This window comes from Solanum pennellii, chromosome 8, assembly GCF_001406875.1.
Source record: "Solanum pennellii chromosome 8, SPENNV200".
NCBI classification, from domain to species: domain Eukaryota; kingdom Viridiplantae; phylum Streptophyta; class Magnoliopsida; order Solanales; family Solanaceae; genus Solanum; species Solanum pennellii.
Genome location: NC_028644.1, coordinates 3,238,160 through 3,264,184, shown reverse-complemented (window position 1 = coordinate 3,264,184; position 26,025 = coordinate 3,238,160). Strand labels below are relative to the sequence as shown.

At 31.1% G+C, this 26,025-nt stretch overlaps 3 protein-coding genes across 3 annotated transcripts; 1 reads left to right on the top strand and 2 right to left on the bottom strand.

Moving 5' to 3' along the window:
• Window positions 1-2,010: 2,010 nt before the first annotated feature.
• On the bottom strand, window positions 2,011-5,799 carry LOC107027417 (GDSL esterase/lipase At5g41890). Its single transcript, XM_015228588.2, is given in 6 exon segments — window positions 2,011-2,278; window positions 3,019-3,277; window positions 4,202-4,447; window positions 5,075-5,205; window positions 5,491-5,767; window positions 5,770-5,799. Coding segments are annotated over 6 exon segments (1,182 nt in total). The 3' UTR covers window positions 2,011-2,039.
• A 4,632-nt stretch (window positions 5,800-10,431) lies between these two features.
• Window positions 10,432-15,517, top strand: LOC107026665 (probable lysophospholipase BODYGUARD 3). The gene is made up of 4 exons (XM_015227710.2): window positions 10,432-11,345; window positions 11,666-11,994; window positions 12,509-12,708; window positions 14,928-15,517. Exons 1-4 carry the CDS (start codon window positions 10,781-10,783, stop codon window positions 15,244-15,246), a joined length of 1,413 nt encoding a protein of 470 aa, XP_015083196.1. The 5' UTR covers window positions 10,432-10,780; the 3' UTR covers window positions 15,247-15,517.
• Window positions 15,518-17,277: 1,760 nt separating this feature from the next.
• LOC107027416 (transcription factor bHLH14-like) lies at window positions 17,278-25,336 on the bottom strand. The gene is made up of 2 exons (XM_015228587.2): window positions 24,695-25,336; window positions 17,278-18,233 (listed from the first exon to the last, which is right to left on the bottom strand). Exons 1-2 carry the CDS (start codon window positions 25,293-25,295, stop codon window positions 17,464-17,466), a joined length of 1,371 nt encoding a protein of 456 aa, XP_015084073.2. The 5' UTR covers window positions 25,296-25,336; the 3' UTR covers window positions 17,278-17,463.
• Between the last annotated feature and the right edge of the window lie 689 nt (window positions 25,337-26,025).

Sequence of the window (26,025 nt, the reverse complement as noted above, 5' to 3'; positions counted from 1 at the left end):
TAAATTGAAAGAAAAACTAACATACGTTGGGCCTGCGCTGGCGCAGACACCTGATATCCAATATATATAGGGCAACTTTCACATATAGCAAATAAAAAAATCATATTTATATGCTATAGCAAAATTTGCATAATTGCGCTCCATAGCAAATATAGAAACTGTATAATTCGCTATACATATAAAGTTGAAGCAAATTGTATAAAACGAAGTGTATAAAACAAGAAAGAGAAAGACACTTGGGAAGAGAACTGTATAAAAACGAAGTGTATAAAACGAATTGTATTATTATAAGTGTGTAGAACGATTATATACAATTTGAATTTGTATAAAATGAGAAAGAGAGAAAGACAAAAGAGACTTGACAAGGAATATACAATTGAATCGAATTGTATAAAACGAGAAAGAGAGAAATTAGATACAATTTGAAAATTGTATAAAACGAGAAAGAGAGAAAGGCAAAAGAAACTGGGCAGGGGAGTATTTTTATTGTATAATTATAAGCGTATAGGACGAAAATATATGTACTTGCATGTGTATATACAATTTTCTCATGCTTTATACAAACAGAAACAACAATTTATACATTTCGCTTCTGTTTGTATAAGTGAGAAAGGCGAGGGTGGCGAGCGAGATTTGGGAGAGTGGCGAGCGAGATCTGGAAGAGGGGAGAGAGGGGAATAAAAATATATGTATTTATACAATTTTCTCTGATTTATACAATTAGAAACAATTTTTATACACTTGTGTTTGTATAAAAAGTGAGGAAGCGAGCGAGAGAATGGAGGAGAGTGGCGAGCGAGATATTTGGGAGAGAGACGCCTGTCAATTTTGCAAACGTTTGCTATGGAGCACAATTAAATCAAACCCTAGCTACTCCATTTATTTTAAGTTATTAGTTTGCTATTATATACAATTTTCTCATATATATATATATATATATATATATATATATATATTTACTGATTTTACAGATATTTATTATTTATTATCATTTATATCAATAGAAATATTATAATAAATTTTCATTATGTATTAAAAGTAAATTATGCATGCAGTTTAAATGTATTAATAGTATTTTAATACATATTTATACTTATTTGGCAAGAAATTGTCACAATATATTATAAGTGTATTAAAATATGTGACAAATGTATTATTAATTAATAAAACTTGCATTATATGTGTTTATAAATTATTCTATGCGAGATGCATTAAAACTGTATTATAAATGTTCAAGTGAAAAAAATTAGTATTCTTATATATATAAATATTTTTTTAATACAACATATTTCTGTAAATTTTACATTTAAATCATCTTGAATCTAATCGATAAAAATTTTAAACAAATTACCTATATTTAACCTCATTTGATATCCCTACTCAACATATGGTGTGTCCACAACACCATGTGCATGTGTGAAAATTGACAACTAGATTGGGGGAAAAAAAACAGAAACAATGCAATAAATAAAATTAATTAGTGACACTAAAGCAAGGTCAAAGTGTCACATGCCAGCAAAATGACACTTTGATTCCCATATAACACATAGAGATTATTTTTTTTTAAAAAAAATTATATTCTTTTTAATAAGCTAATTAATTGGGTGTTTGAAGTAGTCATTTATACCCTATGCATTATTGCAACTTCCAACAGCTAAACAATCTAGTTGACTAGAGCACCTCACATTCCCTAATATTATTGGTGCATTTAATATACTGTCTTCTTTTATTAATTTCAATTCAATTACGTCAATTTCATTTAAAAGCTTAAATAATAATAATAAAAAATATTAATTGATTAATTATATTATGTCTTGACATGTTCTTTATGATACGAGGACTTAATTCTTTTTCATGAGTCAAATATGTAAAAATATAATTTTGCTACTTGGGTGTCGGTAAGATTTGAGTGCATAACCTATTATTTATTCTGATTTTACATTAAAGCGTGTGACGATCTTATCTAAAAATTTAAATCGTTTAAAAAATATAGTAATAGTGTAGGTAATAACAGGTCATTGATATATTATTTTCCAATACTAGGAACCATAATTATGAAGGTGAAGAATGTTAATAGGAGATATTATACTAGCATCACCATACAAGAACTTTTTAGCAATTATAACATTAGCTGCTTCTGTTGGATGATAAGCATCCCAAAACACATATTTTCCTCTATCATCACACATCACAGAGCTTGTGTTAGCATCTTTTCCTTTGTAGCAAACAAATGGTGGAAAGTATCCTCCACAACATGGTGCATCAGCATTCTCAAATCCTATAAATTTTACAAAACAAAACATTGTTAACAAATTAAATGATCATAAAGTCGGATTCAGAATTTGAAGTATGTGATAAAAATTGAATTTTTCTATTTAAATATATGATTTGGATAAAAGTTATTAGTTTCACGTGAATCAATTACTTTTAATGCTAGATTTGACTTTGATCCCCATTAATACAATTAGTTAATGATGTTGAAGTGCCTAACAACTTTTAGATGAGTCCATCATACTTTAAAAATGTTAATAGAGCAGGTAACATGTTATGAGTACAAGTCTCATTGCATAACAGATCGATATGAACATTATGAGTTGTCCCATAATAGAACCAGTTATTGCTAATACTTTCTTCTTGGTTCCTTCTATAATATCATCCGTTGTAATGAATTTGAAGTATATAATGAAAATTGAATTCCCAGTTCAAATATATAATTTTGGCAACAGTTATTAGATTCACGTGATGAATCAGTACTTTAAGGCTAGGTTTGACTTTGGTCACCATCAGTACTACAGCTAGTTAATGATGTTGAAGTGTCTGACAAACTTTTAGATGAGACACTCATACTTCAACATATCAACAGGACAGATAACAAGTTACGAGTTATCATAAATTTGCACGTGTCACATGTCATTGAAAACATATATTCTTTTTTTAAATAAAGAATATATATGTATTATCTAACATTATAACATTACAAATGATATGGTCATACAGTTCAACGAAGGAAAAACGTACCGTATTGTTTATGATTTAGTATGATCTCTCTGAAAACATCATAGGAATTGGCATATATGAATATGGCTTTAGGTTTGATATATTTGTTCAATCGATGTAGCTCCAACTTGAGTTTCTTATTGTAATTTCTGATTAATGTGTTTACCTCCATAGAGCATTTACCCTTTGATATTAATCCAATGGCACGAATAAATGGAATGCACCCAAGAGGTCCAACTCCAACTACTACAAATTTTCGAGCCCCTAATTTATGCAATCTCTATAATTTAAAAAAATAAAAATAAAGAGGTTAAACAATTAGCTAAAACACTTATTTCAATGATGAGATTTATAATATTTGTATATTAGAAAGTAAAAAGTGAAGCTCGAGAGAGATGACAAGTTTAAGTTAAATTGTTCCCTGTCTCATTTTACGTAAAGGTATAAATATTTGGAAGTCAAATTTATCAATTATTTAAAAAAGAAATAGATATATATAAATTTTATTATACAAAATATGAAGAATTTATACTCGAGTTTACATCGAATATCATGTGTATTTTGACTCTCATACTCTGGATGAATAGTAATGTTTTTACAATGGACTCGAAAAAAGAAAATATTACACATAAATTGGAAAGAGGAAATAAAATATTCCTCCTATATCTTTTTATTTTTCCTTTTTTTTGACAATTCATTCATTATAACTTTTCACGTGACATATATAAGAGTTCGGAACTTAACTAAGCCACAAAAAAATAAAAGTGATCAAAATAAATCACTATTTTAAGAAATAACTAAAATAGACTTAGTGAAAGAAAAAAATTCATTTTATTCAATATTTTAAATGTTTTTCGTTAGTCCATTACAGATATATTTTAGTCCATTACAAGTATATTTTAATATATAACGGAACTATTTCTTATACTTTAGAAAATGTAAGTTTTTTTTACACTCTGTAAAGTAAAACTTTTTCTTACACTTTATAAAGTGGAAGAAAAACTTACATTTTACAAAGAAAATTTTTTTTCAAATTTTGCTCTCCTTAGTATGCTTTTGTAGTGTTTGTCATACAATCATATTGATTTGACATATCATTCTAAACCTTTTTTAATTTCAAAAATTTTATGTTAAATCAAAATCAGACAAATAAATTAAAACAGACGTAGTTAAGAAAAAAAAAATAGGAATAATATAGTAGTACCTGAAGGTTGATAGTCAAGTTAGAAATTAGGAAATCTTGGAATGTTGTTGGAGAAACCTTTTTTTCATCACTTATAAAAGGGATAGATGGTTGAAAATAGTTTATAATATCATTAGATCCAATTGTTATAGAAAACATTGCTTTCTTTATGAATCTCTTTGCATTTTCCTCTCCCATTGAATTCACAATGTATTTTCTGCTTTCCTCAAAATTGCTGATTTGTTCCCTTAATGGCACTCTCCCAATCTGCAACATATGTCATCTCTATCAGAATTTTAAAATATTTTACCTGTTATAACACGTTAAAATAAAGAAAAACAACTTTATTACACATACATTCATGCCATTATGTATTTTGTCACTAATTATTAAGAGTTTTCTATCATATATTGAGTAATATACACCTACTTATATGTTTTACTAATAAACCAAAATTGGGAGAGAGATGAACGAGATAGGAAAAGAGATGTCATGTATCAGAGATACATGTGAATCACACTAGATAGACGATACATGTATATATTTGTATACGGTGTGAATCGCATGTATTTGGGATACCAGGTGGCGAGCGACATGAGAAGGATTCACTTGGATATAGTGTATCTAGAACAAATTACACCTAATTTTGACTTCATATGTGTGTGTATATATATATATATATATATATATATTCCTAGATATATATATCTGGACGCACCAAAATTTGATAAGATTTATTTTGTGATATTGCAAACTAGAATGTATTTAAGTAATTATCTCTTAAGCTAATAAAATTTATATAAATTTCCTTTAAGTAAAAATGCAGATTACGAACTCAAGTTGTCAGCGTATATAAGTAAAATCTTAGACGAAAAAAAAGAATATGGTACTAACAAAAAGAGTTCCGGTTGCATCCAAAATTCCTGAAGAACCTGAAGCATAATTAATTCCAATATTTGTTGCATTTGACTCCACATTTGGTGATAAATATGGTGGAGGAAATGAATTATCTCCAAGAGCTTCACCTACAAGACAAAAAAAAAAAAAAAAGATTGTTTAGTGACCAACAAGGTACCTAGCTAATTGTCATACCCTTTTAGCTAATTTCCTTTTTAATTTGTTCTATTTTTTAATAAAAATAAATAGAAACAATTTAATCTTACAATTCTCATTTTATCGTTACTCAGATAAATCCCTAGTGTCAGATAAATTGAGACGAGGGAAATAGGTTTTACATGTGATATTACCTTACGCTATCATCAGTACATAGAACTTAAACTCAGAAACATGAATTAAGTCAGTAAAATTACCAACGATATCGGAAATGGTGCGACCATTGGTGAATCTTCCAGTAGGGTGGCCATGAGAAGGTTTAAAATCTATGCCATATGGAGGAGAGTCAGCTTTAGAGAGGGTAAACAAGAAGTTGTTATTGCCAGAATCAACCAAAGAATCTCCAAACACAAATGTAGCAATTGAAGTAGATGAACAAAAGGGCAATACATAAAACATTTGGAAAATAAATATCATTAGTATTGTCATAGTGAAAGTTGCAAGATTATGATGTACATACATTGTTTCTATATATATGTTACTATTATTATTATAACAAGAACCATATGGTAATAGTTAAATATCAACAACTATATATATGTATATTATGTATCAATAATATATTGATGGGATATGAAATGGTAAAAATGTCAGGCACTTTGCATGAGTTGTTAAAATTATTAAATTGTACTAGGTACCTTTGAAATGGTCATTGTAATAATCTTTTGAAATTGATACTATGCATTTTTAAATATATGTATCTAACGTCATATCATGTGAAGATATTTGAAATGGTCATTTTTATGAACTTTCTTACTGAGGTCCGATAATTTTGTACATGTATGTAAAGGAAATATTCTTCCAAACAACATGTCAAATATTTAATGAATTTTTAATACGTAGTTAGGTGATATTATAGTCCAAAAAAATGAAAGTGATATTATATAGCGACTTCTTAAATATGAGTTGATTATCTAACGTATTTACTCGAATAACTAATACGTGCATATTATTCTGGTTAATCTAATTTCGAGCCTGGTAAGACCTATCAAAGAGAGACCACTTCTTATCAAGAACTTATGTAATTTTATGTCTATAATTTGAGACGCTTTATTAAAGATCGAAAAGTATAATCTATCCTGTCGCACACCAATTGATTATCTTAGTGGACAATCTTCAAAGATGCATCTGTGCGAATTTATATTTAATTGAACTTTAACGTTGATATCGAATACGAGTGGAGAAAAAAGGTGCATCAACTCCCACATGTTGCATTCTTAATGAGATACTATCGACAGAGTAATAAAATTAAATATTTACGTTACCCACCTTCTTTGTTTATCTTAATACCAAATTCATTGTATTTAATTTATGTTCACAAAGTAATAAATATTTAATTTTATGTTGGATGGAAAAACACACAACTTTGAACAAAACTTTCCAAATACTTTGATTTTATTTTTTTCCAAATAGTTTGATAAGTATTTTATTTTATTTTTTAAAAAAAGCAATGCATACCGCAAGACAATGGTTTAGTGGCTTTTTATTAATAATAAATCTAACAAAAAAATATTCAAATACGAATAAGTACAAGCAAAGGAATGCGTTGTAAGTATTTATTCATCTTTAATCAGAGTCCGGAATTCGAGTCTTCTAAGAGCACTTTTTCTCTATGTGAAATTATTTAACGCGAATTCAAATTTAATCAGAGTTAGAATTGAAAAAAAAAGAAGTTGTTTTCAGTAGCCAAACAAATTGTCTAGTAGCTACCTTGCCATTAATAAAGGTAGAATTTGGTGAGATCCATTAGTTGCCTAAAACTCTCTTCCTAACACAAAAGGCAAAAAACAATAAATACTAAACAGGACCCCTTCACATTCAACTTCCTTCTTCACCACAGGAAATAAGTTAGAAAATTTTGAATTTTGTGAATAATTAATTAAAGAGCAAGACTGCCTATCTTCTCCCAATATTTACTTTCATACACATGTAGCAATAAGTGTTATCGTCACGAGTTTTAAAAGTTTATCTTTTTTAAATTACGTATTAAGTTAAATAAAATTACATAAATAAATCGAAGAAAGCATTATCTAAGAAAGAAATTGATTTTCCATGCTTCGTAAGAAATTCATAAATAGAAGAATAATATTACTATATCACCCTTTAAATATTACTATAGGATAGGGTTGCACTTCGAAAAAATCATATGTAAGATATGTAAGGTGTATATTTATCTTGAGAAACTGATATAAATTAAGATATAATAAAAAAATAATTATTTATTATTTTTATTTTTTAAGTTTATCGTAGAAATCATATTTGAGCTAAGGTAATATTGGTGACCCCAAGTCTTCAGATTTTGGGTTAACCTCTGCACTTATTTTGATAATACATTTTCAATTTTACTTTGTCACTTTTGACATATCAAGAAAAGACAATACTCTCTCCGTTTAAAAAAAGAATGACTCAATTTCCTTTTTAGTTTGTTTAAAAAAGAATGGCTCTTTCCTTTTTTTGGTAACATTTTTTATCTTTCCACGTGACATGTTTAAGACCACAAGATTAAAGGACATTTTGGTACATTTGACATAACTTTAATTTAGAACCACAAGATTAAAATGTCTTCTTTCTTTTCTTAAACTCCGTTTAAAGTCAAACTAGGTCATCCTTTTTTAAATGGAGGAAGTATATTTTTTCCATGTTTTACCCTCATCATTTATTACTTATTTTCAAGACAGAGGGATAGTATGATAAAATACGCATGTTAATAATTATTCTCTTAATGAGTGTGTCAAATCAAAATGTAACAAGTAAAAGTGTACCGAAAGAATAATAAATATAATATCTTGAAAAATATAATAGATACTACCTCCGTTTAAAAAAGAATAACCTTATTTCCTTTTTAATTTGTTTAAAAAAGAATGACCCCCCTTTTACCTTTTTGGCTACACTTTAACTTTTAACTCTCACCACAAGATTAAAGAACATTTTAGTACATTTGATATAACTTTAATTTAAAACCACAAAATTAAAAAATCTTCTTTCTTTTCTTAAACTCCGTTCCAAGTCAAATTATGTCATTTTTTAAACGAATAGTGTTGAATGCCTTGAATCGGACCCGTTACAAACAGAAAGGACGGGGGTCTGTTGTCTTTGTTTTTCGCGTGGACGTAGCCAATTTATTGGTGAACCACGTAAATCTGTTGTCTTTATTTTTCGCGTTTATATTTTCTCGTATTATCTCGAATTCCGCATAACAAATAGAGGAAATGATTACAATTAATAATAAGAGTAAATTAAAAACTAAATATAAAATTATCTGTTGATTTCATAAAGTGAACAAATATTATTAAATATCTCAAAGTATAATGAATAACTATTATTAAACGAAAAAAAATAAATAAAATATTATCTCTTGCACAAGATATTTCACATTTAGGTTGTATAGGCAGACTCCAATAACATAAGCAGCAATAGTTGATCTAATCTACGATTCGAATCTTTGAAATATAATTTTATTGTTACTTCGAAACCCATGAACTACGAAATGAAACATTTTAATGTCAACAGAAGGGGTTGGCTTTTACAGTTTGTGGGGATGGCAACTGCCAAACTCATGTGGCTGGGGATACTTAGCAATTAATACAAGCAGGTTTGGCAATTAAATTTGGATGCAATAAAGACGATTCTCTACTTAAAAAGATTCGAACTCAAAACATCTGATTAAGAATAAAGATATATTTATCACTCTATCTTAACCCTTAATTATATAATTTATACAAAATTTTAGCAAGATCCTTTATTATTTTAAGTGATGATTTAGCATTTAAATTTTTAACTAAATGCTTACACTTGTTAGCCAAAACATGGCATTACATCCCTTTTTACTGTCACGTAGCCACTTGGCAAGCTTTTAAGACTTCCCTATTAATTTCGAGTTGAGAGTATGCTTACTTATTTTTACGCTTTTTTCAACGAGCTATTTAATGTTTAAGATAAAAATTATTTTAACATGTCTTTATCGACAGATAAATGCGCTTAATTATTATTTACCTGAAATAAAGAAAACTCTTGAATAAGTTTGACTAAATATATGTTGTTTTGTAACAACTTTATGTTTTATATCCTCCAACTTGTCTTAAGTGTATGCTATAAGTTATAGCAATTTAGTGCTCCCTTAAATAAAATGAGTGTGCTTACATAGATTACCGAAGCTCATAAGTTAATTTTATTACAGCTATTGGAATAATTATTTTTTCTAGAAACACTTTACATCATTCTATCTAACAAAAATATTCCATATTTCTAATCTAAGGTAGCACTTTAAGTTATACATATACAATATATAATAACAATGTAGAGACCGACTCAATTTGAACCATTTTCTATGAAAGAATTACATGTAGTAATAGGTTAAAGGTGTTAGGATCAAAATATTTAGGTGTTACCGGAAATTAGTAAATTCAAGTGAATTTTGAAAGACCATAGGTAAGAAGACAAACGAAAAATATATCATAAGAGACGAAAATATTTAATATGGTTTGATCAATCGACAAACATTCACAAGAGGAGATGAGCAATTCACTATATAGAAGAAAGACTACAATATCGAGAGAAATAACCTCACATAATTCACTCAGATTAAAAGAGGTTCACAATAGTGATAATGTATCACTTGTGTCTCACTGTTTCTCCTTTTACACAAAACCCCTATGACTACATTGTTGAATGCTACCAAGTAAGAAGAAATAACCATCTATTTTATAGAGTCATAAATCTTTTCCTACGAGGGAAATGACTAGCCAAATATGGTAAAATTTGTGCTTTCTTTTTAGTAAAATGAAAATTCAATCATGATAAGAAATTCAGAAAAAATCCCAACAAAAGGTTATGATGGAGTAATAAGTACTCTTTATCTTGATTTTGATACCTAAAAAACAGAGTCGTCATAGGTAGAAATCGTGTTACCCTCCTCTAATTAATCGAACCTCAAAGCAGGTAACAATAATAATACTAATACTAAAAAAAAATAAAAATTGTTAGTTGCATTCTCATATCTAAAATAAGATCTTAATTTTTATTTTGTGAGAGGTTCAACCACCACCAAACTTGTTTTTCTTAGTCTCCTATCAAACTTTTTTTTCAATGTTAACATTAAAAGTTCACTCATTTGTTTACGTGTCTATATTTATTTATCTACATCCCCCTTTCTTCTCTCCCACCAAATTTTGAAACAAAGAACATCACAACCCCACACGTTATCCTTCCAATAAAATCAAAACTAACAACATTGTGTTATCATTTTATATATGTTTTACATTTTACTTATATTCTCTCAAAACACAACACCTTTTCTTTTTATGGTATTGTGACATTTTTTTCTTTTCTTGTATTTGTATTCTTAGTGTCATTAGTTGTTTTTTTACAAACATCTAATGACACTAGAAACTTTAACATAATCTTTGTGACATACCAAAGCAAGTTCAAAACACAATCTTTGTGAATCTTGATGCCCTAAAATTTTCACTCTTTTTCAAACAAATTAATATGTCGATTATCGAAAGGGTGAAATTAACATTCACAATGGCAGGGAGAATGTTGAATGAAGTCATTAGTTTCTTTGTGTTCACAATTCTTGATGTTCTTGATTTTTTGTTATGTTATATATACAGAGTAATTGATTTCATAGTGGAAGCAGAGTGGAAGCCCTGTTACTGCTCGTCAGTTAAACAAACCATGACGAGCAGTGACACAATCTTGGTCTCTGAGTCCAAGATTGTGTGTCTGACTTCTTCTAGCCGCAATAAATTGCAGCTAGAAGAAATATCAGACACATTGTACACGCGATCTTCGCTTGTATCTGAAGTATCGAAATCTACTATGAATGAGCTTAAAAGGCTCAAATTGGAGAATGCTGCCCCAATTGTGAAAAGAGGAGCTCTACGCTCAACTTTTACTGTTAACTCAACTATTATTGAAATGCTGCAAGGCAAAATTAGCGGCTTAAAGTCAAATATTGGTCCAAGATGGTCGGATTGTGATTGTAAAACTTGTAATTCTTGGACTTCCGCTTCCAAAGATACACTTTTTGTACATGTTGACGGTGCCAAAGGTAACTACTCTTCTCTCTTATCTTCGGGTCCAAAATAAGTGTCACTTTAGAAAATCAGTAAGGTCCGTCTTTTTCACTGTGTTTCTTCAAATCTACTCTTTCTCAAGATGAAAGGTAATTTGAGGAAATATAAACTAATGTTGCCCTTAATGTTACTGAAGGAAATTCCGCTAGTTTAGTTGATTGATTATCTGAACTTTTTACTTTTTTATTTTCAATATAAGAAAGAGGCTAATTTGCTAAAATGTTACTTATTTTAGACAAAAGTAGTACTTTTTTTATAAGTTTAACGTGGTTTATTTATGTTATTATAAATACAGAGAACGTACAAGAAAATGTGATTTTCATTCATGGATTCATTTCATCATCAGAGTTTTGGACAGAAACTCTATTTCCAAACTTTACAAAGGGTACAAAATCAAAGTATCGATTATTCGCGGTGGATCTACTAGGATTTGGAAGAAGTCCGAAGCCTAAAGAGTCACTTTACACCTTAAGAGAACATCTAGAGATGATTGAAAAATCAGTACTAGAGCAATACAATGTCAAATCTTTTCACATTGTGGCACATTCATTGGGATGCATATTGGCACTGGCACTTGCTGTAAAGCATCCTGCTTTAATTAAATCCCTCACTTTACTTGCACCGGTAAGATATCAAATTTCTTTTTTATTACGATTAGAAAATCGTTCAATTTTATCTATACATTAACAATTTTGATATTAACAAGAGCCCCGTGAGAAAGGTGAAAAGAACTCTATTTAGTTTTAATTAGTGGTTCTTACGTATCCAAATTTTCCACCAAAAAAAAAGTCAATACTATAGTTTAAAATTAACTCAAGGGCAAAATTGAGACTTTTTTTTTTTAGAGTGGGGCAGGGAGGGAGCTAGAAGTCATGTTACGGGACATGTTCATATTCCTTGTTTTATTATTAAGAATATTCAAAAATCAAATTAAGAACTTAGTTACTAACATTTGATGTCGTTATCCTAAGTATGAGTTGCTCAATTTTCAAATGTACATGAGCAAATGTTACTAACACTCGATATCGATAAATCAAATTTACTAACGCCTGATGTTGTTATCCTAGAATGTAGGAAAAGATTCATGTACAACTTTATCAATTGATATCATTTTGTTTTGTGATGCTATATACATTAGCCATATTTTCCAACACCAAAGGGAGAAGAAGCAACGCAGTATATGATGAGACGAATCGCGCCGCGACGAGTATGGCCTGTGATTGCATTTGGGGCATCGTTAGCTTGTTGGTATGAGCATGTTAGTAGAACAATTTGCTTACTCATCTGCAAAAACCATCGTTTGTGGGAATTTCTCACCAAACTCATCACCAGAAACAGGTGTGTTTGTGTTTGTGTTACTCTTTGTGTTTGTGTATGATTTCAATATTGTGCAAAATTTTCCTACCAACACTAACATTCTCTAATTGAATTAGGTTTTATTGTCCAAACTACCTTCACCAATATCACGTGTCTACTCCCTCGCCTCAGTTTATATGACTCGCTTTTTATTTTAGTCACTCTAAAAAGGAATGACAGATTTCTATATAAAGTAATAATTTAACTTTAAAATGACTATTTTACCCTCAATGAAATGATTTATATTAACATAAATATCTGATCATTTATTTTGGATCACAAGTTTCTAAAGTCAAATAAAATGGAACGGATGGAGTAGGAAAAATTACTTGGAAGAGTGTTAATTTTTTTGAGGAAATTAGTGAAACTCTTATTGAGGAAAATAATGAGAGATTAATGAAAAAGGGTAAGTTGATCACATTATGTATTAAGATTAATATTGGTTTAATTTAATGATAACATAAATTATATTTAATCCTATTTTACACATTCAGTAATATTCCTCTAGTACTAAGTTCCGGTACAACTACACATTGTTCGAGTATTTATGATCACCAAACTTACGTACAAACTTTTTTCTCTTACTGGTACCACGAATTCAAAAAAACATCTTTAATATGATACGATATTATTCGCTTTTTTCTACTGAGTGATCATAAAGTCATACCAATAACTCTTTTTTTTCCTACCAATGTGAAATTTTATTTGCATTAAATTAGGAAGCAGTGCACAACAACCTTCTTCATAACTCTATACATCGCTGTTTTAATAAATGTCCATGCCAAAAAAAATGAATATGATATGAATGGGTGTTACTTAAAGCAAATCACACACCCACCAACTGCATCTACTGCTCCAACCCCCTTTTCCTGGTTTTGCTTAAACGTTTTATTATCTCAGTCATTCATGTCAGATTTTTATTTTTATACTAAGAAATTTGAAAAACAATATTTTTTTTAGTGATCGTAAGAGATTATTTTCAGGGGCAAAATTGTCTTTTTCTCTTGGAATTAATGGTTGATTTTTGATAGGTTGTTGTTGCATTAATTCTTTATAATTAATTAATCCGTATAAATTGTCAGCCAAGTCGGTTCTTCACCATTGACCCAAATAGTAACGTAGGACAGTGGAATTATAAATGACAATATGAAATTTGTTGCTAAGTAATTGAATTCTGTTGAATCATATTTTTTTTTGTAGAAAAAATTACATTGTCGATATAATTTAACATAATAACAATAATAATAATAGTAGGATAGTTACTTATTTTTACAAACTCACCAACTACTAATGTTTAAGACTTGAGAGCAAGTGGTTGCATAAATACCCACAACTACTAATGTTTAAGAGTAAGTGATTGCATAAATACCCACATGGTCGAGAGTAATGGTGAAACTGTTTCATCCTTAATAAAAAATTTCACGTTTAAGTTTTGGTTATAGAGAAAGAGCGATTTAGATTTAGTCTTAATTAGGGATTCAATACAGGCTTCGAAGACTGGATAGAAATGAAAAAAAGAAGCGATCGAATAAATATCTTTTGCATATTATAAGTACATACTCTCTCTGTTTAAAAAAGAATGACCTCCTTTCCTTTTTAGTTTGTTTAAAAAAGAATGATCTCTTTCTTTTTTTAGTTATATTTTAATTTTAGTTTTCCACGTGACATGTTTAAGGCCACAAGATTAAAGAACAGTTAAGTACATTTGACATAACTTTAATTTAGGACCACAAAATTATAAAATCTTCTTTGTATTCTTAAACTTCATACCAAATCAAATCAGACCATTTTTTGTGAAACGGAGGAAGTAGAACTTATATATACTTCTTATTATATCATCTCCATACTCCAATAAACTTTTTTTGTTAAATCTACTTTAACAAACAAATTACCTTAATCAATCTCCTTTCTGTCTTTCAATAGCAATAGTTTTTTGAACAGTAGTCTTAAAGCAATGATAAAATTTTTGATATATATATATGCTTGTATTAAACTCCTTTCACTATTGTGGCTCATCCCATTCATTTATCATAATGACAATATTAGTCACATAAACAAAGTAGTAGACTTGTCCTATATATGACATCCAATACCCTAAACCCCCTATTAAATACGAAATGTTTTATACATCAAAAACTCTTGTTTTAATATCGTATTCATTTATGATGATCGATAATTCGATATTAACTATATATATACAGGATAAGAACATACCTAGTAGATGGATTTTGCTGCCACACACACAATGCAGCATGGCATACACTACACAACATCATTTGTGGTACTGCTGGAAAAATAGAAGGATACTTAGACATGGTGAAAAATCGTCTAAAAGGCGAAGTAACGGTGATTCATGGTGAAGACGATGAACTTATCCCTGTCGAATGCAGCTACAATGTACAGTCCAGAGTCCCTCGTGCTCGCGTTAACGTTGTCAAGAACAAAGATCATATCACCATTGTTGTAGGAAGACAACAAGCTTTTGCTAGAGAACTTGAAGAAATTTGGAATAATAATTAATTCCACTAGTAATTAATTGAAATATCTCTACAAGTGTTTGATTATTTTCAAGATCCTAAAGAAATGTGTTATTACTCGTTACGTACGTACCGTATATCATTTTATTTTTTTTAATCATAAGTTAAAAACGATATCCAATGAAGAAAAATTAATTTGGATATAGTTAAAAGCTTTATTGGACTAGGTTAATTTTCATTTCCTTTTTTTTTTTGGTTGTTGTTGTTGAATATCAGGTCACGAAATACCTTATATTAATATTGTTATTATTGAAGTGTGTAATCATCTGATCATTTTCTTAGATAAATCGACCTTAATCGATTCATTTGCCTACTCAATCGATCACTTTGTTCTTATAATAAAGCAGTGGATTTTTAATATATTAAAACACATACTTCTTCTATTTCAATTCACTTGTTTTACGTGTTTAATTTGATACGAAGTTGAATCCTGTAATTTTAGATTAATGATATATTAAATGCACCAAATTGTTTTTAAATTTTGTGTTCTTAAAAAAAATAAGATAAATAATTTATAATGAAGGGAGTATATGATCATTAACCAATAATTAGGGGTATCCCATGGATAAGAAACCCATGCATGAAATATAATATAGTGAAGAAATAGATGAAAGCTCTATTATATATATTGTGGCTAAAAAGATATTATAGTTAGCACTGCTATTAATAGCTCTTTCATTATTAATTAGGTAAGAATATAGTAATCTAATAATAACATATTAGGAAAATAATTAAAGAATAGATGCATTGACAAGTGAAGGTGGAGAAATAGGTGATCTTACTATTGAAAATTTTGAAGGACAAATAATGGAGTTTATATTATAAGAATTAGACATAAAATCTAATTAGAGGAATTGAAGTCCTTTACTTTTGATAAAGGTTAAATACTTTTGGCTACTTTGGTCTTGGCATCTTTATAATCTTCATAATTAATATAATTAAAAAAAATACCAAATTCTCAGGCCCAAATATATTTTGTATAATAATAAATTATTCAACACAGACCAACTATGTACTTTTGTTAATATCAATATATAGACTATGAATTTCATTATAGATCCCCACGAATTTAAATATAATAATAAAATACTCTCTCATATAATTAGTGTAAGTTGTACCTCATTCATAACAAAAAAATTTGTCGAGTTCGGAGCATAAAGGGTATAAAATATTAACAAAAATACCAAAACGGTATATAAAATTTTATATTAATCAAAACGGCAAAATCACTGAAACAATAGCGATTTCCTCCGTCGGAAAAAGTAAAATCGCTGCAATAGCAGCGTTTTTGCAAAATGCAGCGATTTTCATTTTTTTAAAAAGAAAAATTCAAATGAAGATGTGTGCCGTCGATTTTCATGAATTCTTTTTTTAAAAAAATAAATGAAAATCGCTGCCTAGGCAGCGATTTTCTTAAAGATTTTTTTTTTTAAAAAAAATACATTTTGCAAAATCACTGCAGTAGCAGCGATTTTGCTTTTTCGGCGGAAGAAATCGTTGTTGTTCCAGTGATTTTATCGTTTTGGTTGATATAAAATTTTATATATCGTTTTATAATTTTTGTTAATATTTTATACCCTTTAAGCTCCGGACTCAATTTTTGTCAATGATGCTTGATTCGAATTTGCTTAGAAATTGAATTTGACCTTCTATCCTCTTCTATTTAAACATATCACGATTTTATATACGATAAATTCAAATACATATCACGATTTTATACACGGTAAAATTCAAACATGTGGCATGTGTCTAACCTTATACATCACACATCGTGTTCTTACCATTGGATCAAAGCCTTGGAAGAGTTTTGTCTATTTTCTTCCTATATGACCTAACATAAATTTATATTTGAGTTCCTCTGAGAGTTTTGAGCATTTTAAAGGACAAAACACAACACATTTCTTATTGTTAATGAAGATTGAAGGTCTTTTTTCTTGATAATGGTAGTAATATTCAATCGGTTGAAATTCTCAATTGCATTTTGTTGAAAATATCATCAACTAATAAAAATATATTTTATCTAACAATTTAAACTTTTAAATAAGATAGTTACACACTACATGACATGGTACCAGAGCAGACAAAAGTCGCTCTTGATCGTCACACACATTACATACAAGCTAATTAAACGAACTAACAAATACAAACACACACATATATATATGAATTACATAGAATAATACTATATGCTTAATATCAATTAATTCTCCATAACACTTAATTTTGAGATGATAGCAGATTTCAATGTTTCCTCATTCGAAAACTCCTCAGGAACCCTAATCACGATATCTTGAAGCATCAAATCTTTAACACTGGAAATACTTGCATGGTAAATCTGAAATTTCATTTCTTTCATCGCGTTCATCAATCTAGTGCATGGATAGTTCATATCCAGAGATTGAACCCGAATCACACCTTCAGATCCGATAATTTTCACTTCAATTTCCATCCCGTTTCGTGCCCCGTTGCTAGAAAATAATGACTTATTGTTTGCCCCATGATCAGTTACAATAGTGGAGGACGCACTATGAGAATCGTGTTGTTCCATCAGTATATGTTTTTTCTGGGGCTCGATTAATTTGGATTCTAAATTTTTAATTTTATCTTTAAGTTCATTGATATAAGTAACTGCGTCACCTAGCAACGAAGCTTTGTCCATTTTGGACACGTATGGGACTACGCTCCGTAGAGCGTAAAATCTATGGTTTAACTTTTCCCTTCTTTTTCTCTCTGCCTCTACGTGAACATCCATAGCCATTTCTCGTCTTATATTGCTCGAATCACCCTTCTTTGCTCGTTTTATTGACCGATTCATAATATTGTTGATGGTTGAAGAGTCATCATTTTCGAAATCAGAAATACCCGATTCAGATAATAAATTTCCGATAGTCATTTCTTGCTTTACTATTATATCTTCTTCTTGTTGGGGTGATTCACATTTTGCAACCTTATGATGATCTCCCAATGTTACTGTTGAGACATAATATAATTAAATAAATGAGACTCTGAAAAGGAATCAGACTCATATAAAAGAGAATGTTCAGACATAATATACATAAATAATTAAAATTGTACTATTTCTATTAACTTTCAAATGAGATGAATCGCATAATAAAATTGAAACAAAATCAAGCTCACTCAAAATACCTTAATTAATGTGTAAATGAGAAATCATACTCATGTTGTTGTATGATCTAAATATAGAGACTAATATTGAGCTCAAATAGGTTTTCATTTTTTGTATCTCTAAAGCACATTTTGCGGAGGGTTGATGTTTTTAAAGAATCTCATTCTTTTGAAATTATAATGTTCTTGAAACTGATGTGCGACATAGATTTATATCGTTTAGATTAATTCCTTTTTGTATGAATAAACATTCTTATTAATAAGAATAAATGGTCAAGAATGCCCTAACTTATTGAAAATGGATCAAAAATTTCCTTTTTGTCCTACCTAATAGTACCCTTCATCTTTGTTTTTGATTCAAAGATATCCCTCCAAAATTTTTTGGTCTAAAAACACTCTCGATTCAAATTTAATTTCGTTTAGTTCTTTTATTAATTAGTTAATTCTCCTATTTGTTCTAAAATATAATTTCTTATTTATTATAGTTCTTAATATTAGTTAACTTCAAAATATTTAAGTCTAAAAAATAAAATAAATAATTTTTTGTGTAGAAATGAAGGATAAAATTCTTACTAATAACAACATGTTAGATGACAATAAGTCTTCTATGTAAACTCAACATCCTTTATTGATTAGGATAGCTCTTTTCTATTTGTATTCAAACTCTATCATGTACATCATCAACATATATATATATATATTATGGCAGCCTTGGTCACTAGCAGAAGTGACCAAGTTTCTGTCCTCTTCTTACGTTTTAATTTGGTATCAAAGAGCCAATTTTTTTTTCTTTCCGCCACCATGGACAACTCCAACCAGTCCATCGCCGCTGCCGTTCAGCCACATTCATCCTCTTCCACACATCTCTCCATAACTGACTCCAACTCCCAAACAATTGCCCTTCCCGGCCTTCCGATAAAACTTGATCGCGAAAATTATTACCTTTGGCAATCTACCGTATATTCTGCCTTTGAAGCCTTTGATTTGGAGGGTCATCTTGATGGAACTAATGCTCCATCCGCCACTATCTTAACCACTACTCAGGGCACCTCTGCATCCACAACAAATCCAGCCTTCACGGCTTGGAAGAAGCGGGACAAAATCCTTCTTCTTTGGCTCAAAACTACCATGAGCCATTCTATCATACCTTACATAATGCACATTCGTACCACTCATGAAGCTTGGTCATATCTTTCCAACCTTTATCAATCTCAATCCCGAGCTCGCGTCATGCAACTTCGCCACCAACTCCAAACCACCACTAAGGGTTCTTCAACCATTATGGACTATGTTGACAAGAAACGAACTATATCCCATAGTCTAGCCCTTGCTGCCCGTCCCATAACAGACGAAGAACTTATGAGTGCTATTTTGTTCGGACTAGACTCTTCCTATGGACCTTTTCGCTCTGCCATTAACCCTCACCTTGATAACCTCACCACTGACTCACTTCTTGGTTTACTTCTCCAAGAAGAGGAGAAACTGGCTGAGGAAACCAAATCCTTCCAACTTCAAGCCAATGCCATATCTCGTCAATACTCCAACCGCTCCCCCATCACTGGATATCCTAATCAACAAAGTGTCACCACCTCTCAAAAATCCTCCACTCGCCCGACCAATACCAACCCCCCTCGTTCCTCTAATAGATCATCACCTCGCATAATCTGTCAAATATGTGAGAAACCCAACCACCATGCTCGTAATTGCTACAACCGCAACAACATGGATACCTACCCACCAACCCGATCCTCTAACCGTCCACAAGCCAATATGGTTACTCCCTCGACTAATTCTATGATGTCTCCTTCGGCTATTATTGATAATTCATGGTTTGCGGACTCAGGTGCTACCAATCATGTTACGTCAGACTTGTCTCAACTATCTATTCACACAGACTATAATGGTGAGGATCAGCTTGCTGTAGGTAATGGCCAAAAACTCTCTATTAATCACATCGGCTCCTCTAAGCTTTCTTGTGCTACTCGACCTCTTCATCTTAATAAAATTCTTCATGTTCCTTCCATCACCAAGAGTTTACTGAGTGTTTCTCAATTTACTAAAGATAATAATGTCTTTATGGAATTTCATCCCTCATGTTGTTTTGTGAAGGATCCTCAGGGAAAAATACTACTCCGCGGGTCAATTGATGATGGTTTATATCGTTTCGATGGTGGTGGGCTTCCTGTTATCTCATCCTCAACTCCTCGCGCCTTTGTCATATCTCGAGCATCACTCCAAGCGTGGCATGAACGCCTTGGTCATCCCCATGAGCAACTTTTACGTCGTTTAGTCTCTAGTTTTAATCTTCCAGTGACTTCCAACAAAATGCCTGCAGTTTGTGGATCTTGTCAATTAGGAAAAAGTCATAGGCTCCCGTTAGCATCTTCCTCTAGTCGTAGTTTATTCCCTTTCGATTTGGTGTATTCTGATGTTTGGGGGCCTTCTCCGCATCTTTCTATTAATGGAAACAAGTATTTTGTTCAGTTTCTTGATGATTCTACTAAATTTGTTTGGATATTTTTCTTGTCAACAAAATCACAAGTATTTGATGTTTTTAAATACTTTCATAAGATGGTTTCCACACAATTTGGCAGAAACATCAAAACTTTGCAAACTGATTGGGGTGGGGAGTATCGTAATGTGTCTTCATATGCCCAATCCATCGGCATAACTCATCGTCTCTCTTGTCCTCACACTCATGAACAAAATGGGGCTCCAGAAAGACGTAACCGCACCATTGTGGAGAAAGGACTAACTTTACTTGCTCACGCATGTCTTCCATATCAATACTGGGAGCATGCTTTTTCTACCGCCACATACCTACATAACCGCACCATCACTCCTATATTATCCTTTAAATCACCCTATCAAGCTCTATATCATCATCCACCGGACTACCAACTTCTTCGAAAATTTGGGTGTCTATGCTACCCTTTTCTACGTCCTTACAATCATCATAAAATTGATTTTCGCTCTCTTCCGTGTGTCTTCTTGGGTTATAGTTCGAAGCATAAAGGTTATCTATGTCATTATCCCCCCACCAATAGGATGTACATTGCTCGTCATGTGACGTTCGATGAAGATAGATTTCCCTATCCTCATTACAACAAGTTTTCTTCTTGCTCCAGTGACAACTCACCACCCTCATCCTTAACTTCTCTACAATCAATTTCCAATGCGTTTCCCACATCTGCTGCCTCACCTTTACTCCATTCACTGGCAGATTCCCCTTCCTCATCCTCCCTATCCACTCGAGTCCTACCAGTACCTCATTCATCCACCACAATATCTCCACCACACAATACATGTACGCCCACCGTCGCGTCCTCGGCTTCAAGCACAAATCAGAATGCTCCCACATATTTCCGGCCTGCTACTTCTTCCAATCATCCTATGACCACACGAGCTCAAACAAATTCCCTCAAGCCTAAAACACTTGTTGTATCTTGCCATCCTACCCCAGTTTCATCCGTTATAGCAAGTGAACCAAAAACCTATAAGCAAGCTGCATCCTCTCCTGAGTGGTTGTGCGCCATGGAAGCTGAATATCAAGCATTGCGTCGTAACTGCACTTGGACACTTGTTCCCTGCCCTCCCACTGCAAATGTGGTGGGTTGCAAATGGGTATACCGTATTAAGCGACGAGCAGATGGTTCAATCGAAAGGTACAAAGCTCGCTTAGTTGCCAAAGGTTTTCATCAAGAAGAGGGGGTGGATTTTCATGATACATTCAGCCCAGTTGTCAAACCTTCAACCATCAGACTTGTTTTATCTTATGCAGTGACTAAAGGTTGGGCTCTTAAGCAATTAGACGTTAACAATGCATTCCTTAATGGTGACCTTACGGAGGTTGTTTACATGTCTCAACCACCAGGCTTTATTGACAAGTCTCACCCACATTTTGTGTGTCGCTTGTCGAAAGCGTTATATGGACTAAAGCAAGCTCCTCGCGCCTGGTTTCTCAAGCTCAAAACATTTCTCCTATCGCATGGTTATACTTGTTGTTACTCTGACTCATCCTTGTTTGTCCGTCATACTCCTTCCTCCACTACCTACCTCTTAGTTTATGTGGACGACATCATCATAACGGGTAGTGATCCCTCTTATATATCCTCATTCACCCAATCTCTTGATCTTGAGTTCTCTTTAAAAGACCTTGGTAATCTCTCATTTTTCTTGGGTATTGAAGTTAGTCGTGTCGGATCTGGAATGCATCTCTCTCAAACTAGCTACATTCGAGATTTACTCACTCGAACAAGAATGACAGATTGCAAGCCTTCTCCTTCTCCAGCGGACACCACATTTCAGTTGTCCAAACATGGTGAAACCTTTGATGATCCATCATTATTTAGAAGCATTGTTGGTGCTCTTCAGTATGCGACCATTACGCGACCAGAGATCTCCTTCTCAGTTAGTCGTGTTTGCCAATACATGCAGAATCCTACATTAGATCATTGGAAAGCCGTAAAACGAATCCTTCGCTATCTCAAAGGCTCCCTTACGCATGGTATCTCCATCACTCCATCCACTTCATCTACTATACATGTCTACTGTGATGCAGGGTGGGCTGCTGATCCTGATGATCGTCGTTCTCATCATGGCTTTGCTGTATATTATGGTCCTAATCTAATCAGTTGGTCCTCACGGAAGCAAAAGGTAGTAGCTCGGTCCAGCACTGAAGCTGAATATCGTGCCATTGCATTTGCCGCATCAGAAGTATCTTGGATAGCTAGTTTGCTCAAGGAACTCCGATTGCCTTGTCCTTGTCCTCCTGTGATATTCTGTGATAACATCAGTGCCATTTATCTCACTGCCAATCCTGTCTTTCATCAAAGGTCGAAGCATATTGAAATTGATTATCACTTTGTTCGCGAAAAGGTTGCTCGTGGCCAGCTTTGTGTTAAGTACATTCCTTCCACTGATCAAACTGCTGATGTGTTCACTAAAGCTCTAAGCTCCCCTCGTTTTGCTCATCTACGATCCAAGCTCACTGTCTCCAAACCCGACATGTGCTTGCCGGAGGGTGTTAGATGACAATAAGTCTTCTATGTAAACTCAACATCCTTTATTGATTAGGATAGCTCTTTTCTATTTGTATTCAAACTCTATCATGTACATCATCAACATATATATATATATATTATGGCAGCCTTGGTCACTAGCAGAAGTGACCAAGTTTCTGTCCTCTTCTTACGTTTTAATTCAACAGAACAAAATTTTTACTCTTCATTTTTACATAATAAATTATTTACTTTATTTTACGTTTCGTACGCATTTATTTTATGTTTTTAATTTGTGGAATGATTTTTTATTTATTTTAATTAATTTTTTAAGTTATATTCAAATCATCTTATTAAAATCTTATTATATTGATATTTGATGTTTTCTTTAATTTAATTTTTAATAAATAACATATAATAATAATAATAATAAATCATTTATTTTATTCTTCTAGGAACCACTATACATGGGCATCGAAATCCATCTTATGATGGCTAACACTACACTAAATTTTCTTCTATTTTATTCCCAAAAAAATAAAAAAAAATGTACTCTCATTATTGATGGTAATAGTAGCAGGTTTGCATTATTGGATCAGGATGAAATTTAGTAATAAGGTAACAAAAGGTCATAGAGAAAAAAATAAAAATAAAAAAGTCTGAAAGAATAAGATTTTTATTATTTATTTTTAAACAATAAATATTTTATTGAATTTTTTATATTTAAATATTTTAAACTTTCTGGAATGAGCCAATAAAAATTTGAATAAAATAAAGAAATATCTTTTAGAACAAATATAAGAAAGAATTTTTAAACAATAAATATTTTGTTTAATTTTTTATAGTTAAATATTTTAACATTTTCGAATGAGCTAATATTAAAAATTTGTTCTAATAGAGAATTATCTATTAGAACAAATAAAAGAATCAACTAATTAATCACTAAAGGAATCCAATTAAATTAAATTAAATTTGGGTTAATATTAATTTTAGATCAGAAAGTGGAAGGAGGGGAATATTTTTTTAACCAAAAATAAAGGTGGAGGGCCAAAAGGTGAAATGGATTGAGACATTTTTAATATTAAAGGGTATTAAATAAAATACTTTCCTTTTTTAAGCAAAAAGTAAAATAAAAATTAACTGTGACATTATACTATGTTTATCATCATAAATTTTTAAAGTCTTTCTTTTTTTTCTTAATATTTATCACGATGTAATTTAAATATCTCATATAAATTTTTAAAGAATAATTAGATAAAACGATCATACAGTTAGAAATCAAAACTAAAAACTTAAAATATGTACCTTGATTGACAGGTAGATGAGAAGTCGTATTCATGTTATTATTTGATCCAAATAGAGACCTAATGAATTGAACAAATTCCCAATTTTCTTGAATAACATCAGAGGAACCCAATTCAACAACACCGCTAGTTGTAGAAATACACACAATCGTACGTATTCCATGTAAATTAGCTTCTTTAGCTCTCTCACAATTATAAAGTTGCAATTCATAATAACTAGCTAGCCACACGTGTGAGGCCGAGGAGTAAGCTCGTATAACGAGTTCATCATCGGCCACGAAACATTGTGGCATAGATACCATATAGAACCACTCTGTATCCGTAACGTTATTATTTGTATCACTAACACCATTGAAACCAAATTTCTTCTCAAGTTGATGATATTGACCATGACCTGTTTTCGTGGAACCTGTTGTATCTTTAGTTCCGCGAAAATGGCCATCGCCCCACGATAAAATGAGACGGTTATTAACGTCCTTGGATGCTTGCCAAAAAATGGCATAAACCCACCATTCTTGACGATTGTGGATTATATATTGAAGGATTTTTTGAAGTGTGTTTGGTTGTGAAGGAGTTGATGAAGTAGAAATTAAATTTTCCATTTTCAACTAGTACAATTTCTTTTGGGAAAATTAGTAAAGACTTAAATATAAGTGACAATCGAAGGAATGGCACCATTTTCACGTGGTCTTAAAGATTATTATTTCTTTGTTTTCCTTTAAATATGCACCTTTATTCCATTTTTGTACATTCTTTTTTTAAAAAATTTATATGATATAATCTGATTGGACAAAAACTTTTGAAAAAAATGAAACTCGCAATCTTATATATATATATAGTAGTATGTTATATTATTTTTGTGACTATAGTACAATATAATACATAAAATATCATTTAATTTGATCTTAACTAACATATATATCTTTCAACTTTGAGTGTGTATAAGTAGGGTGTAAAACATGTATAAATTGAATGTGTAGAAATTGTGTTGTCCTACATAACAACTTGTGGGGATTATATGGCATCGAACGTATATTATGTCACATGGAGAATGGGAATCTATTTATTCAATTTCATTCAAATTTAAGTATCTATTTGTGTATATCTAATGTTGAGGAGACACAGATACCAACTAAGGCCAAATGAAAAGGCACTTTATGTATTATACCAAAAAATTAGTCTTATACATGTCATTTGTATATATATGTAAAAGATCGTCCTCAAGAGTGAAATAAGAATTTGTATTGATTTTCAAATTTAGAAAGGTATGTGTCATTCATTTTCAAACTAACAAAATAAGAAAATATTTTTGTCATTGTTGTTTTCTCCATA

Bases quoted from the DNA above. Each gene is read 5' to 3' on its own strand.
- LOC107026665 (XM_015227710.2), top strand. From the start codon at position 10,781: ATGTCGATTATCGAAAGGGTGAAATTAACATTCACAATGGCAGGGAGA. The intron at 11,995-12,508 runs GTAAGATATCAA...TATATACATTAG, and splicing joins CCCTCACTTTACTTGCACCG to CCATATTTTCCAACACCAAA. The intron at 12,709-14,927 runs GTGTGTTTGTGT...ATATATATACAG, and splicing joins AAACTCATCACCAGAAACAG to GATAAGAACATACCTAGTAG.
- LOC107027416 (XM_015228587.2), bottom strand. From the start codon at position 25,295: ATGGAAAATTTAATTTCTACTTCATCAACTCCTTCACAACCAAACACA. The intron at 18,234-24,694 runs GTACATATTTTA...ATGTCTCAACAG, and splicing joins TCATCTACCTGTCAATCAAG to TAACATTGGGAGATCATCAT.